At 21.3% G+C, this 19684-nt stretch overlaps 4 protein-coding genes across 4 annotated transcripts in view; 1 reads left to right on the top strand and 3 right to left on the bottom strand.

The window, feature by feature from the left end:
* Positions 1-3342: 3342 nt before the first annotated feature.
* PY17X_0318300 (PIR protein) lies at positions 3343-4509 on the bottom strand (the record flags this gene model as incomplete). The annotated part of the gene is made up of 3 exons (XM_022955010.1): positions 3343-3408; positions 3497-4366; positions 4495-4509. The coding sequence occupies 3 exons, from the start codon at positions 4507-4509 to the stop codon at positions 3343-3345; spliced, it is 951 nt and encodes a 316-aa protein (XP_022811497.1).
* A 2317-nt stretch (positions 4510-6826) lies between these two features.
* Positions 6827-7911, bottom strand: PY17X_0318200 (uncharacterized protein; the record flags this gene model as incomplete). The annotated part of the gene is made up of 3 exons (XM_722679.2): positions 6827-6913; positions 7004-7759; positions 7897-7911. 3 exons carry the CDS (start codon positions 7909-7911, stop codon positions 6827-6829), a joined length of 858 nt encoding a protein of 285 aa, XP_727772.2.
* Positions 7912-12013: 4102 nt separating this feature from the next.
* PY17X_0318100 (lysophospholipase, putative) lies at positions 12014-13390 on the top strand (the record flags this gene model as incomplete). Its single annotated transcript, XM_022955008.1, has 1 exon — positions 12014-13390. The coding sequence occupies one exon, from the start codon at positions 12014-12016 to the stop codon at positions 13388-13390; it is 1377 nt and encodes a 458-aa protein (XP_022811496.1).
* A 5650-nt stretch (positions 13391-19040) lies between these two features.
* PY17X_0318000 (PIR protein) overlaps positions 19041-19684 on the bottom strand; it is a gene marked incomplete at both ends in the record, with an annotated part of 7832 nt that continues 7188 nt past the window's right edge. The window contains 2 exons of the mRNA XM_022955007.2: positions 19041-19148; positions 19240-19684. The exon at positions 19240-19684 is cut by the window's right edge and continues 7031 nt beyond it. Coding sequence (XP_022811495.2) covers positions 19041-19148; positions 19240-19684 — 553 coding nt within the window. The remainder of the gene's footprint in view (positions 19149-19239) is intronic.

Here is a 19684-nt window from a genome sequence, read left to right as displayed (position 1 = left end):
TAATATGGGAAATCTATGTTTGGACATATATTTTGAGTTTCAAGCAAATTAACACTCAATTAAATATGCAATAATTTCATTTTGGAAGATATAAATACTTCACGATGAAAATAATTAGAAATAACAAAAAAACGAAAAAGAAAACAATCCAGTTTTTCTCATTCTTTGGTAAAAGGAAAAATGTAAATACACACATTTAAAGTCAAGCGCAATATGCCATCATGTTTTAAAAATAAATTAAAAATACTTGTTATTTGACGAGGAAACTCTTTTATAATGAGACGTTTGATAAGATAGAATATCATAAAAGCTTATTTAATGATTATAAAATAATAATATTATTGTCATTACAATTAACATTATGATTAACCATCCTATTTTTGAAGGTTTATTATCGAAAGAAATTCACTGTTTCAAGATAATTTTAAAACACCCAATCGTATTGTAATAAATTGCATAGGGGAAGTAATAATAAGTAAAACATTATATAAAAAATAAGAAATTACACTTGTGTAATAAAAAATAACCGTAAAGGAAGATATTCCATATATTTTACAATAAAACTGTTTTTATATTTAAGCGAAATTATATAGGAAGAAAAATATTATTCCAATATTATACTTCGATAAACATAATGTAATAAATCATAAGTTTACACAAGTTAATAAAATTGATAATCCATATTCTCTCTCATTATTAATTTTTGTGAAATATAAATATAAAATGTATAACAATTCACAAAATGTTCAACACATTAATATATTTATAAAAAAAGAAGCTTTAAGGAAGCAATTACCACAAATAATTTCCTCTCTACATTAAATAAATACATTTGGAACATACGAAGTATGAATGAGAATATGTCGTTTATTAAAGGGAATACCACGATAATTCCCTTGAAAAAGGAAGCATACGTGAAAAAATATATAAATGTCCTTAACCTTTATGTAAATAAAATTACAAATTTAGCAAAACCACAAATATAAATAAAAATTTATGTATAAATCCAAGTGCTCATATAAGTACCAATGTTAATATACATAAAAATCCTTATATAAATCCAAATGTTCATATAAATGCCAATTTTAATATACATAAAAATCCTTATATAAATATAGATAATGATATATACATAAGTGATAATATAAGTAAAAATATTTACATAAATTCAGAGAATTATTTAATATATAATAAATATATATCTTCAAAAATAATAAAAAATATAAAATATTATGCAAAATTCAATAAAATTTCATGTATAAGTGTTTATTTAAGAAGTTGGCATGTAAAAGTGATACTTTATTTTCTTGAGAATAAATATTTAATCACCAATTTGTATGCAATTCGTATTCTATGCATACATGACTGAGGTTGCGTAATTTCGTTCATGTATTTAATTAATATTGCATGTAGAAATATAAAGCACGCTGAAAAATTCAATAACTCGATATATAATTGTGTATACACGAAATTGTGTGCACATATCAATATTTGGATATATATTTTTTTTGTAAAGTACGAAATAGGAAATGAAAGGTAACCATGTTATTCATAAAAAGGGATCGATAAGTTGTGATATACCACATATCAAGTTATATTAAAAAAAATAACCATGTTAATCAAATAGACTAAATAAATGTATATTGTGGTATATATAATCTAATATAATCCAAATACAATAATCATCCTTTTTAAATAAATAGATGTTTATAATATAACATATTATAGGTCATATGTAGTTAGCGGAATATTAACATGAAAATATCAAATGATGCCGTTATCTATTAATAATATTTATGTTATCTTGACACATCAAATGTGTATATTACAATCTTTGAAAAACATGTTTTTATTACATTCCGTTCATATTAATATTTATCTCCATTATGCGTTCCAGATTTAGACTTCGTTTAGAGGTTAATAAATTGGCGGGATAACAGTTTTTTTTATATTTTGGTATTTGATATACTTAGCAATTTTATGTAGACCACGAAATATATCAACCCTAAAACAGAATCATAGGCTTAATCTATATATATACAGACGCTGCATATTGTTTATAACCTTACTAATAAATATATTTAAATTGAAATTATTTTAAAAACGTTACAAAGTGTAATTAAATATAATTAACAATATTAAAAAAATAATGAATAAATAAATAAATTAAAATTTGCATTAATATATAATTTGATATCCTTCCTCGATTTAACATATTCCCTTGCTTGCTCATTGATACAATATTATATATATATTAGAACAATAACGCTACTCTATCTATCATATTATTTATAATTATTAGACAAACTATTAAAACAAACTATATCATTAAATTTTATTAATATACTTATATTTTACTTTTTAATTGTTTTAAAATATAATTTATTTATACCTCAAATCTTTAAAATTTAAAATTAATAATGATTAATCTAATATTATACCTTTATGAGAAATAAATTAATGTATAGATAACTATTTCTATAATTTTAATTTAAAACAATAGCATAAAATAATACTATATATAATCGAAAATTAAAAGGATAGTATACATATATCTATAATTTAATTTTTTATTAATATGCATATTTTTATTGATTATTAAATATGTTAGATGCATAAAACATATTTTATAGATAACGTTGTATTGTCGATTCTCGATTGATATTCATGCATCTATATTTTATGAATATCTATTATTACAGTTCTGTTATCAAAGTACAATTTAAATTAAAAAAAATAATACAAATAATAAGTTTTACTAAATAAAATTTTCATCAAATAAAGAAACATATTGGGTTATGGATAATTCTATGTAACCACATATTAACAAATTTTATATAATAGGAATTATATAGCATAATATGAATTAATATATAACCAATATCTATATTAACACTCAACTAAATATATTATAACTTATGAAAAAATGTTATGTGGCTCTTTTCATATTAATGGTAATACCCCTTTTTTGGTTGCATATTTAAACTTCAGGTCATGATTAAACATACGGAATTATACATATATTTAATTAGTGTTCAAATTATTCAAAATTAAATGCAATATAATACTTAACACTAACCCCAATGTGGGTTCCATAGACATAACCTTACCCCCACAACATAAAAACAATATAAAAATTATGCAAAAGCATATAAAAATACAATAACTATAAATATATAATTTTATATTTTATTGTTTACATATTTAATTATTCTTATAGGCCACAAAATTATGGTCAAAAATTATTTCCAAATAGACTGTTTCTAGATATGTCAGTCATTATTACTATTCCTGTAATAGTCACTGCTCTTCGAATCATATATTAGTGATCCATTTTTTTCTTTATTTTTTTAGATTTTCTCTTAAATATTGTTTTCGAGCTCTTTTCCGAAATCCAAATAACGAATACTAATATAAAATGTTAAAAAACGTATAGTTTGTTGTTAATGTTTGCATATATTTAATGAAAATAATTTTTTAATTCCTTATTATTTACCTTATAAGAAATTACTAGAGAAATTGCTATTGCAGCTAATATCGATAAAACTAGAATTAATTTATTTACTAGTGATAATCCTGATAATGTAGTATCATAACTTGGGATTGTCGTTTCATGATCTGATTGACCTGTTTCACTCGAGGATTCACCTATTTTTGTTTCATTATAACCTTCTACTTCAACTTTTTTGGCTGTTTTTTCTGTTGGTAATGGAGGACGATCTGTTGATATATTACTAAAACGAGTACCTTTTCCAAAATCATTATAATATTTGGAAAATATACATAATACTTTATCGTATGAACTGTTGTCAATATTATTTTCATCGTCAAGGAATTCTTTATATTTACTAACAAATTTATTAGCATGTTCTGAAAAATCGTTACTTTTAGCATTCTTATAAGCATTATACATATTACATAACAATTTAAGTAATTCATAAAATTTAGACATATTACTAATATTAATGTCCATATATTCCTTTATTGTATCTATAATGCTCTTATAACTACCATATGTTTGATCATTAACATTACGACTAGTGTATTCTGTGTTTTTTTCTATATGATTAGAATAAAAATCTTTTAATGTGGTGATGTTATCAAATGTCTTTAGGTTTAATTTATAACTTAACCATATCATAATACATACAAGATCATCCTTATAAGTATGTTTATCAACTGAAGTACCAGCTTTACCGAAAAATTCATTAATTAACCATAAACATCCAGCGTTAACTATGTCGGTATCATTATCACATTTATTATTAGAGCAGTAGCTCTTGAACGTTCCATTATTAAAATCATATTGTTTCGAATTTTTCAATTCATCGGGAAAAAGCCTCCTGAAATTTTCAAATTTTTGGCACTATAAAGCAATTTTAAACAAATTTAATAAAATGTCACTAAAAATAAATCTATTAGTGGTATATAGATAATAAAATATCAAAGATGTGTAATAACAAACATTTTTATTCAAGAAATTGTTTGTACCACTTTATTAATTGCCATATTGGAAATTTATTTTTGAACTATAAATTAAGTACATCATATTAATTTCATATATATTGTATAAAAATAGGTGACGTAAAATTGGATTCTCTATATAACAATTATCTGTAGTTAACCGCATTTTATTTTAAATATTAATTTAAAATTAATGTAAAGTAATAATACAATGGTAACACCATATAAGTTTATATATAATTTATTGAAATTAGCTAAACTGCCTTAAATTGGAGATATCTAATACATTTTGGTCATATGTATAACATAATTTATGCTTAAATTCATGATTATTAATAATATCCATTATAATTTTATTATAAAAATTTAAGGAATTTTGCAATGAGTTTAAAATACATCCCCTTATATTTATGTCTCAATATAGAAAAATACAAATATTTTTCTCATGTTTTAATAAATAAATTTATGTCTATGAACCTGTAAATATGTAAAAATTAATAAATCTATTATTACTACAATCATTAAAGTATATAAATAGTCATTTTTTAAAATATATTAAATACTTATATACCTTTTTCTATAATACTATATAACATGTTTTATTAAAATTATAGTATTTTCAAATTAAGTTATTTTACTTACATCTATATGCAAATTATATAAATTTATATTGTTTTAATGAATATAGATAAATTCATAATCCATTTTAATGAGTCCAATAACTTTATTTTTATTCCAATATACCTTATTGGATAATTTATAATATATTTTGCATATTTTTTATATTCTTTAAAACGACAATTAGCACTGAACACGTATTTATAAGCTTAAATAAGTTTTTATATGTAGATTGTTTTTAAAATAATACTTAGTAGATATTAAATATTAATACATATAAATAACTATTGATGCTAATTTTAAAATATAATAGAAAACTATGTTTAATTAGGTTATTATATTATCCTTTGGTAGAAGAGAGATAAGATATTTTTGCTCTTTTAATATATATATTTAGATAAATATTTGTTAAATGTTTTCATAGCTCATTTTTATTTTATATATTCTACTGCTATAATTATCAATGTATATACATTCAAATAATTTATTAAAAATTCTATATTTTATTAATTCTATGGCAAAACAATCTTGTTTGTGACTAAAGATGATTCACTAAACACTGATAATATAATATTCGTTAATATGGAATAATAAAATGGCATTTAACATGAATTGAGTCTTTAACCCTTTCACTATTGATTCATATTTTTATAATGTAAAATTACAAATTAAAATTGGATATTTAACAAAATATATAAATTGATGCCTTTATAATGTATTATTATGCGTATTTTCGGTAAAATTAATATTTAATTATATGAAGTTTTCACAATATAACAATATTTCAATATTAATTATTGGTATTTTACTAGATTATATGTATAGTCATATAATAATAACGCATTATATCTATAATATTATTTATAATTATTAGAACACAATATAATATGAAATTTTATTAATATACTTATATTTTTTCAATTAAGTACTTATAATATATTTCCAATTTTTATATACCTCATAGCTTTAAAATTTTAAAATTAATAGCGATTAATCTAATATTATATCTTTATGGGAGATAAATTAATGTATATAGAAAGATTTCTATAATTTGAATTTAAAATATTAGCATAAAATGAACTAAATACAATTGAAAAATAAAAGGATAGTATACATATTTTTATTGTATTATTAAAAATGTTAGATGCATAAAATGCCTTTTATAGATAACGTTGTATTGTCGAATATCGATCGATGCTTTATGAATATCTATTATTACAGTTCGGTTGTTAAAATACAATTTAAATTAAAACAAATATGATACAAATAATAAGTTTACTAAATAAAATGTTTCATCAAATAAAGAAACATATTTTGTTATGCATAATTCAATATAGCTCTGGGTTAACAAGTCTTATATAATGACAATTATTATATAACAAATATCTATATTAATATATGAAATATAGTTATTTTACTTTAATCATACTAAATATATATTAAAACTCAATTTAATATATTATAATTTATAATATATGTTATGCAATCCCTTTCATATTAGCTTATGCTCCTTTTTGGTTGCATATTTGAACTTAATCTTGTGGTTAAACATACAGAATGGTATATATATTTAATTAGTATTCAGATTATAAAAAATGAATACAATATAATACTTAATCCTAACCCGAATATGGGTATCACAAACACAATCTTGACCCACAACATAAAAACTATGATCAAAAATTACTTCCCAATAGACAGCTTCTTAACATATATTAATCATTATTAATATTCGAATCATATATTAATGATTCATTCTCTTCTTTATATTTTTTATTCTTTCTCTTATTTGTTGTTTTTTAAATCGTTTCCGAAATCCAAGTAACGAATACTAATATAAAAATTTTAAAAAATGTATAATTTATTTATATTCACAAATTAATCAGTTCTGAATATATTGTTTAATTGACTTATTATTTACCTTATATGCAATTCCCAAGAAAATTGATACTGCAACAAATATAAATGCAATTGGAATTAGTGTCCTTTTTATTACTAATCTTCGTGAATATGTTGGAAGTGATGGAAAGTTGCTAGATTTAGGATAATCACATTTACTTTTAATATTATAATAATCATTTGATAATCTAGATAATAATTGATTATAGGGGCTGTCTTTACCATTATTATAATCTTCATTAAGTTCATCATATTTGTTAGCAAATTCTTTAGCTTGTTCCGAAAATTTATTGCAATTTGAGTCTGTTTCAAACCCAATATACATGTCACATAATAATATAAATGCATCATAAAATTTAGACATATCTTTAATACCAATACTCATCAAATTTTCCTTTTTATCTATAAGATCCTTATAACTATTATAAGCAGTAACATCATCTATTTTCTTGTTATAATTTGCACCATCCGTTATATATTTATCATAAAAATCATTTAGATTGGTGATTCCCTCATGTGATTTTAGGCTTAATATATAACTTAACCATATGATAATGTACTCAACAATATTGATATTATTTTTTGAATTAACCTGAAACGAAAGAGAACTCCCAAAGAGTTCATTAAACAAATATAAACACGCAGCATTAATTTTATCGATATCCGTATTACAATTATTAGTACAATATTTTTTGAAATCTTTATCACTTATAAATTTATAAATTTTATTATTCTGATCATATGTAAAATTCGTCCTTACATAATCGAACTTACACCACTAAAAAAACATTTAAAAACAATTATTAGAAATGTGTATTATTGAAAATTTTATTAAATAAAGTTTAATGATATTTATATATAATACGATATCAAAAAGTGTAAAGGAAAACATTTTTATTAAAAAAATGTATATACCATATATTTACTCATTATAATCAGATTTTATTTTTGGTTTGTAAATTGAATAGAAACATGTTCTTTTATATGTACTGCACCAAATATGTGACGCAAATACTTTGACCTTATATATAACAACTATCTGTAGTTAAATATATTATATGTTTTTCAATAATTAAATTAATATGGAATAATAAAATAATGTTATTACTAAAGAAACGTTCTATTTGTGTTTATGCTAATTAGCTATGTTACCTTAAATAGGGAGTTGCTTAATACATTTTTGATTAAATATAGATATGATCCATTTTATACAGAAAATTATATTCTTACTAACATCTGGTATATCTTTATTATAAAAGTGAATACCCTTCTATAAAGAATTTAAAGTATTTTTGAACATAGAAAAGGAATATATTTATATTTTATGTTTTGATGATTGTCCTTCAAAAAATTAAATGCTGTATAAATCTAAAAAAATAAAAATTATATTATTACTATAATCCTTAAAGTATATAAATAGTCATTTTTTAAAATATATTAAATATTTAAATACTTGTTTCTAATACAATAAACCACTGTTTTATTAAAATTATAATATTTTCAAATTAAGTTATTTTACTTACATCTATATGCAAATTATATAAATTTATATTGTTTTTAATGAATGTAGATAAATTCATAATTCATTTTAATGAGTTCTATAACTTTATTTTTATTCCTACATATTCCAATTTAGAAGTATTCTTTATTTAGTAATTTTATAATGTTTTCCATATTTTTCCACTGTTAAAGCGACAATTAGCACTGATCCCATATTTATTATGATATTCATAAGCTTAAATAAGTCTTTGAATGTATACTGTTTTCAAAATAATACTTAGTAGATATTAAATATTAATACATAAATAACTATTGATGTAAATTTTAAAATATAATAAAAAACTATGCATAATCAGGTTGTATATTTACATTTGAGATAGGAGAGATGAGGGAAGTATGTTTTTTTAATACAAAAATGTATCAATATAAGATTTACCTATTCTACATAGTTTAATTATGCCTTATATTTTCTACCATACAACTTTCAATTCATGTATATATTAAAATTATTCATTAAAAATGACTTATAATTATTTTCTAAATATATAGTTTGCTTTTATATTTTATAATAAACTACATTTAGTTCTCTAATGGAAAACTATATTTTTAAGGAAACTATAGAAGTATTAATAATGTTTTGCTTGGTGTAGTTAATTCTAATATTATCGCATTAAAAGTATACTTAACTAAAAATTATAATATTTTATATGATATTTTATACGTACAATTATAGTCGTATCGCATGTTTAAGAATACGTATAATGGATTTACATCCATATAAGTATATTAAATAAACATAATATGTCTGTTCGTATTTAATAATATATTAATCTAATATTATTATTGTTGGATCATGATACATCACTGTATAGTACAATGAGATAATTAATTCACACAAGAGTAATACTTTAAATCAATTAGTAATTTTCTTTGTTTCATTGTTTTAAAGTATAACATTTTAGAACATATTATTTCGTAATAACAATATATTTAAATTATAAATTTAGAGTTTTTATATATATAATAACCTAATAAAAATATTATTAGTTCAAATTAAATTAATGATTACATACTTTTTCTATATACTTTCCATTAATATATAGTTGTATATATTCCCCCAATTTAACATATTTCAGTGCTTATTAATGGATAAAATATTATATATATATTATAACAATAACGTTATTCTATCTATCATATTATTTATAATTATTAGTAAAATTATTAGAACAAAATATGATATTAAATTTTATTAACATTCTTATTCCCATTTATATTAACTATTTTAAAATATAATTTATTTATGTCTAAAAGCTATAAACTTTAAAAATGAATAGTGATTAATTTAACATTATACCTCGTGATAAATAAAGCGTATAAAGCAACTTCCATTCATACTAATTAATTTTAATAGAAATGTAAAGGAAATACAAAAAGAGAGCGCTAACTACAATTAAAACTTCAAAAATGTTAGAAGCATAATAAAATTATATAGACAATGTTATATCGTCGATTCTCGATCTCTATTTTATGAATCTGTGTTTTATTACTATCTATTATATATTGGTGATATGTTTAATTAATTTTAAAAACACACATATTGATATGAATATTCAAAATGAATTTTATTATAATGTATACCTTCATATATAATAATATTATACAGTTCAGTTACCAAAATCCAATTTAAATTAAAGTAATTATGACACAAGTTAAAAGTTTTACTATATAAAATATTTCATCATATAAAGAAACATATCTTATATTTTGATATCCATAATTCAATATGGTCCCTAATTAACAAGTTTTATATAATAGACAATTATGATATAGCATAATAAGACTTCATACATAGCCAATATCTATATTAATATATACAATATAATTATTTTACTTTAATCATATTAAATCGATATTAATACTCATTATATATATTTTATAACTTATGAAAAAATGTTATCCGACCCTTTTCATATTCATGGATGTATTCCCTTTTTTGTTGCATATTTAGACTTCAACTCGAGATTAAACATACAGAGATGATATATATATCTAATCAACATTTATAGACCAATAAATATTATCAAATTATAAACAAATTAATAAAAATACACCCCTAACCCAAAACATTGATTCCATAATACTGAACACTGACACAAAATACGAATCCCCCAAAACGCAACTCTAAACCTGAATCCTAACCCCAAATGTAATGTATAGAGAAAAATAATTTGTTAAGAATTTTAGTTACGATTTTGTGTCTAATTACCTTCGTTATTAATTAAAAACATTCCCCAGACGTAATTCAATGTATTTTATATAATAATGCAAATATATTTTTAAGAAGTTTATTTTTTGGATATTTTATATAGCATACATTTTTATGAAAAAATGTAACATAATGTTTTTAGGGTTTATAATATATCGGTAAATATTAAATAATAAAATGTATTAACACATTTTTTTTTTCATGTATTCACGATTTAAAATATTACTAAAGGTTACCCTTAAATACACGATCATGTATACATTTTGAGAATATTTAAGAATATAGATTCGGTTTTTTTTTCTTCTATTTTGGATCGTTTTTATTTTGTTAATTTATGCTAAATATATAGTATATATTTACTCAATTGTGATAATAATATAAACACATAAAATAAAAAAATTCACTTTTTAAATATGTTTATAAAGTTTACATTAAAATTATATCATAACTTTTAGCAATACGTTAAGTGTGTACTTGTTATAATTAAAAAAATATATTAATAATAATATATATAGTTTTTTTATTTATGCCAACTTAAATACACTTGTTATTATATAGAAGTAAAAATAAAAAACATTTTTTGGTTGCCATTTTTTTTTCATTGCTTTTATAAATTAATATGCTATGCATATTGATTTGCTCATTATTATATTTTAAGTAAAGGTATTATATAAGTCATTATTTATTAATAAAAAAATAATATATAGCAATTATATATTTTAAATATATATTTTTTCTTATATCATATTTTAATTACCGAAATTAAGAAAATTAAATAAAATCAAAAATGTATTCCGAAAAATAAGAAGTATTAATAATTTGTATTAATATTATTATATCAATTGCAATTTCATATGATTACATGAAATACTAGAAAAAACTTCGAAGGTAAGATAAAGAACTATAATTATACATTTTCTCCATTTCTTATAATTTAATTATGTGTTATATTATTATAATACACATGCAATTCTATTAATATTATTTGATACTAATGTAATGTGTATGTAAAATTTCCATATATAAATTTGTGTAAATCCATAATACGATTTATTATGGTATATTTGTTTGTGTTAATAATATATATATTTGAAAAGTAAAATTTTAATTATATATGTATGTATATATATACATTTTATGCAAAAAACAAAGACATTTACTATTTAAAATACCTTATTAAAAGGAAAAGTAATATATATATATATATATGTTTTTTTTTTTTTTTAGTTGTATCATAGATTATTATATTCCATAATATTGGTGATGGAAGAAATTGAATTGAATAATCCTGAATTAAGAAATACAAAATGTAATTTAGATGGCGATCCTAAAACAGATTGGCTCTGTAATAAAAATGGCTTACTTTTAAAAACATATGGGTGGCTAGTTAAAAATGCTATAGGAATTATATTGTTAATACATGGATTCAAATCTCATACTCGATTAACTTTTATGAAAATGAATTTAAAAATGCCAAATAACGATGAAGGCTTAGTAGTAGACACTAATAATTACTATATTTATAAAGATAGTTGGATTGAAAAATTTAATCAAAATGGTTATTCAGTATATGCACTAGATTTGCAAGGCCATGGGGAATCAGAAGCATTTGAAAATTTAAGAGGTAATTTTAGTTGCTATGATGATCTAGTTGATGATGTAATACAATATATGTATCACATTCACGATGAAATCTCAAATGACAATCAAATGGATGATACATCTAACAATATAGTAACAACTAAAAAAAAAAGACTTCCTATGTATATTATTGGGTATTCGATGGGAGGGAATATTGCTTTAAGAATATTACAATTATTAAAGAAAGAAAAAGAAGATAATATTAATGATAGAGATAAAAATAACTATAAAAAATGTAATATCATGTTAGATAATTCTACTAATGTTAATGAAATTGACAATGATATGGTAGAAAATATTATTAATGATATGAATAATTCTAATGATCATGCTATAGAAGATATGAATAATACGCAGTTAATTACCAATTCTAATGATTATGGTTCCAATAATCCATATGGTAGTATCTCTGCTACGACAAATGCTAGTACTAGCGATAAAGATGAAAGATGCTATAATTATTTGGATAAATTAAATATTAAAGGTTGCGTATCTTTATCTGGCATGATGAGATTTAAAACAATAGGGAATGCTGGAAGCAATTCATATAAGTATTTTTGTTTACCTATAATAAAATTTATGTCTTGTATCGCGCCTCATGTACTAATTCCGCCAAAACTCTATTATAAAAAGTCCAAATATATTGCTAAAATATATAAACGTCATAAATTTCTAAATGATAAAGGAACAAACTTTAAATGTATTTCTGAACTTATAAAAGCAACGATCACATTGAATTGTAATATTAATTATATGCCAAAAGATATTCCTTTATTATTTGTGCATTCAACAGATGATAGTATTTGTTCTTATAAAGGGACTATTTCGTTTTATAATAAAGCAAATGTTGAGAAAAAAGAATTACATATTGTTGAGGGTATGAGTCATTCTACACCGAAAAAGCCAGGAAATGAAGACATTTTAAAAAAAATTATTGATTGGATTTCTAATTTAAGAAGGGGTGATGAAGATGAAAAAGAAAACGAAAAAGAAAATTAAATATAAAATATCCCTTAATAATGTTTATATTAATTATTGTTTTGTTTTTTTATAAATGTAACTTTTTTGATTAATTTTTTAAGTCAAAATATGAAAAAATAATAATAAATATATTATATCTTTTTACATTATATATATGTTTTTTGTTATTTCATATTGTTTTTTTTAATTTAAATTTGTGTATAATGATTTTAGTTGCAATTTGAAGCTATATATATAATGTATAGTTATATATAATATTAATTTGTGAATTAATACGAAATAAAATTAATTATTAATAACTTTACTTATAGTTAGCTTTTATTTTCTTATAATTAATAAATGATTAATTAAAATAATAATCATTTACATTTATTATTTGCTGTTTCTTTATATGTAAGGCAATTTTAAGGGCAAAAAAACGAAGAATAAAATTTAGTATTAGAATATAATTTGAAAAATAAAATGTTGTTGAAACAATTTAAATTGGATAAGTATTATTACGTTAATTTGTGAAAAAAACATAATTTAGGTGTGTATATATGCATTTTTATATAATAACATTACTTATTGAATGTATGTATTCCATAAGGAAAATAGACAACCGGTTTCTTAAATTAACAATAGAATATTTTTAAAATTAATAATATTACTATTTTGTATATGTAATATAGATTTATTTATAATTTATTTAGGTTATTCTGATCGTGTAAATGTTATTCCATTTACTGTGTTTGATACAAATATATTTTGTAAAATGATCAATAATAAAACAAACATAAAAATAAGTTATAAGACATAATATACGTTAAAAATCAACAATTATCTATTTTATAAATATGCATATAAAATATAAACATATCTATATAATATAAAATTATACGTACATAAATAATAAATACTATGATTATAGAAAATGGATCAACCTTATTTCAACTATTAATTATTTTCGGAACATTCTTTTACAAGTTATATACAATAATGCAAATAAGTCAAAAGATTTTCCATATAAATAAATATATGGGTCTTCTATTAACAATTTATAATAAATAAATTGTATTTATTTTAACATTTATATAATCACCCATAAACTTGAAACATTAGCCATTTAATACATAAGTGTATACCCCCGTATCATCTTCAAGTTCACAACATAAACCACAACAAAGTGGAACGTATTTGGGCGCGTCCTTATCGTAATTTCTGTAATAATCAATACAATCATCTTTATCATCAGTAGAATCGTTATTATTGTTATTATTTAATTGGATTTTGCTTTTAGTTTATGTACCATTTTTTTTGTTACTTCTCTTTATTTTTTTGATAGCACGAATGATTCTATTTCTTAATCCAGATTCCTTAGACCGATGATACAAAAGAATAAATATAATAATGTATATATGCGTTAATATATACGTTACAACATGTAAATAACCACATTATATAATTTTCTATATATTAGTTAATATTTTGCTTTGACAACTTACTTTCTGTTCGGAGCAATGTGTTGGTGCAACCAAAAGGGAATATAAGACGATACAAACTAAACTAAATATCCTTTTATTCATTTTATTATTAATAAAAAGTGTTTACTGAAGAAATACGCTTTAAATAATATATATTTTTTATTCTTTTTCAGTTTCCTTTTTATCTATTATTTAATTTTAATTTATATAAGCAATTTATTTCATATTTATGAAAGTAAATTATAATAAAGTTATATATTACTTCTATTTTAAAGGATCCACAAATTTATAATTTTCCAATTATAAGTGAACAAAATTTAGTACCTTATTTTTACTTTAATATAAATAATAAAAACAAATAATAAAATAAATAATATAATTTATTTTAAATGCACAAAAATGTATATAACTATTTCTTCTAAATACTAAAAATGTATATGTATTCTGAATACGATTTGTTTGTTTGGCCACTATATTAAATATAACAAAATTATTTTTAATATTTAAAATATAAATAAATTAATACACTAATTTATATACGTAAACCATCATATAGATTATAATAACTTCTATCGCCCGAGATATAAACATGCAATTGCGTAAATTTTTATATTTATGTTTTTTTTCTAATAACAACCTATTTTCGTAAAGATTACATTATTTTTATTATAAACAAATAAGTTTATGTAACAAATTCTACAAAAAAAATATTTTTTACATATTTTTATATAAATAAATATTTAGTATAAATTAAAGACTCGTTTAATAATGTATTTTATACTTTATAAAACTTATATTTTTCTATTGTAATTTGTCTACATGGAAATTAATATATATTAATTATGGTAATCAAATATTATATGCATATAAATTGTAAATATATATGCAAATATATGAAAAATAATTAACAAAAGTTGTTTGGATCTAAATATATTATGATTTGTTATAATTCTCAATATTTAATATTATTTAATAATATTCTACATTTTATTTATCACTTTTTTGTAAAAATAATTTTTTTCATAGATTGGCATGTAATCATTTTATTTATATAATATGTCTATGAATATACAACATATTATTTCTATTAAAATCACATAAAATATTCAAGTATAAATCACAACGAATAATATATATGAAACTAGAAAATCAAATACACTTAATAGCCAAACGCTTTATTTTTCCGTATTCATTAAAAGGATAATATAGTACCTTTAATAGTTAAACATTATATTGACTTAATTTTTATAAATACTATTTAAATAAAACATAAATATAGCACATTAGTTATCATAGAACATTTCCTCATATAGAAAATGTATTCTATATTTTTTATAAAAATAGGGTAAATGACCCTTAACATGGCTCCCACATAATAAACCCCTAATTATTTATACTAATAAATGGAATGCCTTTATTTATTATTGTTTAAATTTTATATTGTCTTTTAAATACAGAGTCATATATTTTTTACACTAAAATAAAACTTATTGAATTTATAATTCCAAAGAATCGTTTTTTTTTATAAACAAAAAAAATTAACAAAAAAAATAAATTAATGTACAGGATTAGCCTGCATAAGTTTGTGGATATTTAATAATGGAAATTTTTTCCCATAAACGGAATTTATAGATTTTTTATTCTGTTTTGAGTAAATGAATTTATAATTATTTGCATTTGTTTTTTTTCATCACTTGAGTTTATAACCTCTTTCGTGTTTTTTTTTCTCTTCAATTCCATTCTCCATCCAGATGACAAATACTAACATAAAATTATGAAAAATATATAATATTTTATATTGAGGAAATATTTTAAAAATTATATACTTCATATTTGTTTCTTTATTTACCTTGTCATAATACCTAAAGTAATGAGAATTAAAATACCTATAATTTAAACTTCAATTGGTTTGTATTTTTTGAGTACATTATCATCTATTCCTATTGTTTCATTCCCTTTTACTTCGGTTCAAGGATTTCTTGGTTTAGCCAGTGGTTTTGGCACTGGTTTTTGAGGCTCTCCTTGATTCTTTTGATCAAATTTCCTTTTTCAGATGAGTTTTGAGATGATTGCGTTGTTCTAGTTTGTTCCTTAGAACTTGATGATAGCGAAGTTTGAAGTGAATTTCTTGATGTGAATCTTTTTTTGGCGTTGATGGACCATCAGCTGTAGGTAATACATCCTCTGTATCTATTGATCCATATTTATTATCGTCTGAATTAGCAGGGGTTTCTACTTTTTTAGAATCGTTACTTATATTATCAATAATGTCATTAAAAAATTTAATAAATTTATTGAAATTGTTTTTTATACTAACACAGTTGTATTATATAAATTTTTAATAGTATCTGTGGCCTTTGTAATTTGTTCCATATTTTCTTTAAAAAACTCAAAGCATTATTTAATTGATCCATGCCTTTTAATGTGATCCTAAAAATGTATGGTCTAATATTAAAAGATGTTCCTGGTGTACTTTGAGTTCCTTTTGTTCCTGAAACACTGGGGCATTGTTCACTACATGATTCTTCTGATCCTACTTCTTTGATCAACATCTGATCCATCACCTGTATTTAATGACACATTATCTGTACTTCATGTCCCACCATTTGAACTTCCTGGTACACCGCTCGATACATCATCTGAATTTCCTTAATTAATACCTGAAGTTAAGAGATTATTGCTTGAATCGCTTAATAGACTCGTTTTATTTATTGTACCATCCACTGAATTTTTGTTCATTCCCTTTAGGGTCTTATTCGTGCTTAGTACTGTCTGATACAATATTTTTACGTACCTATGTATCAGTTTCATTATCAGGAATGCTTGGTGATTTTCCAATTTCACCACCTGAACCATTATCACTTGATCTACCACTAAAATTTCCATTTCCACCACTTGTATTTTCATTACTATTGTCTGAAGACTTTAATACACTTTTAGAACTTTATGATCCATTTTTATGACTTGATCCTTCTGTTTTAGTTTTTTGTAATTCAGTACTATTTTGTGAAGATGGTGAAAATTGTGATGCTGGTTCTGGCACTAGTGCTGATGCTGTTTCGGGTTTATTAACTTTTTATTTATCTGAAGATTTTGATTGTCATGATGGCAGTGGCGATAGAGGTTGTGGTTATTTTGGTTATAGAATTATATACTACCGTGTCATATTTAATGCACTCAATATAATTAATTTAAACAAATACAGAATATTTCCATGATTCGTTGCTTATAATATAGATTTGTATAAGTATAATAGAAAAAATATAATATTCAAACATATTAATTGGAACATATTTTTTCCATAGTATTTGCATTAATATATAATTATATTTTTATGTCTAATCAATAATACAATATTTTATATGTACATATATTAGAATAATAACCCTAATTCTCTATACCTATTTTTTTTAAAATTATTAAAAATAAAATATATTAGGAAAATTTATTAATATACTTATATATTTCATTTTATCTAATTTAAAATATGATATATTTCATAATTATATGTATAACAACAAATCTTAAATGTTGTTACGTTATATAATATTAAATTTTTATGCCAAATAAACAAATAATATAAAACATTTTATATTCATGTAAATTAAAATTAAAAAAAAACATAAAATATTCAAATACAAAAAATGGGCATTATTTATATTAAATTTTAAAAAAGTTATTATACATAAACTATAATGTATTCTTTATAGAATACATGCATTAAGTATAATAACAAATAAACATAGTTTAACAAAAAATTTCACATTAGTAATACCATTTGCATAAAATATTCATGTTGTGTTTTAATCATATTTAAATTACAAAGACAAATCAAATATGAGTATTACATTTATGAAATATCTTTCCTTTATGGGAATCTATAATATTAATATTCATTTTCTGTTTGTATTATAATATTCTTCATCTAGATGTTTCAAATTTTGGAAGATGGCATGTATATTTTTTTATTTTTTATAATGTATTACTATATATATTTAAATTATTTTTTCTATTATAATTACATCTAGTAAACTTTCATAGACAAATAAATATTATCAAATTATAAAAAATAAAATAAAATAAAAATAAAATAAAAATATAACTCAGGACCATGCCATATAATTTTCCTCTATATGTTTCTATATACTTAATAATATCATTATCTTATCTTATCAACTCATTTATAATTATCCCAATGGTTATTTTCAATGAATGTATTGCAACATTTCGGTATTATTTTCATCACACAATTTTCTGATCTTTTTCATGTTTTTTTTTTTTTTCTCCTTTTTTCTCCGCCCAAATCCTAACCACTAACATAAAAATAATAAAAATATATAATTATTTGTTTTTTATGCATACACAAAATATGTAGTAGTATATATTTTTTAATTTTCTATTTACCTTATACATAATTGCTAAAATAACGAGTATTACAATAACTATAAATGAATATACAATTAACTTGTTTTCTTTAAATATATTTCTTGGCAATCCTATTTCAAATGTGCCTTTTTGTACAGTCATTTCAGAAGAAAGGTGTTCAGTTCCTTGATCAAGTATTATACTGGTAGAATCGTCTGATGATTCTTTAGGAGTTGGAATTGATATTGATTGTTTCGTTTCAATTGTTTGGACTTTATTTTCAATTTCACTTATTTGAACATTATCTTCAGGTTCTTTTCCTTGACTTCCACCTTCAGGTTCCTTTTCTTGGATTCCACCATCAGGTCCTTTTTTTTGGCTTCCACCATCAGGTCCTTTTTCTTGGCTTCCATCTTCATGTTTATTTTCATGGTTTCCATCTTCAGAATTTGTTTCTTGGCTTTTATCTTCAGTTTGTTTGTCA

This window comes from Plasmodium yoelii (assembly GCF_900002385.2).
Source record: "Plasmodium yoelii strain 17X genome assembly, chromosome: 3".
Lineage (NCBI taxonomy): Eukaryota > Apicomplexa > Aconoidasida > Haemosporida > Plasmodiidae > Plasmodium > Plasmodium yoelii.
This window is presented reverse-complemented; position numbering and strand designations above follow the sequence as displayed.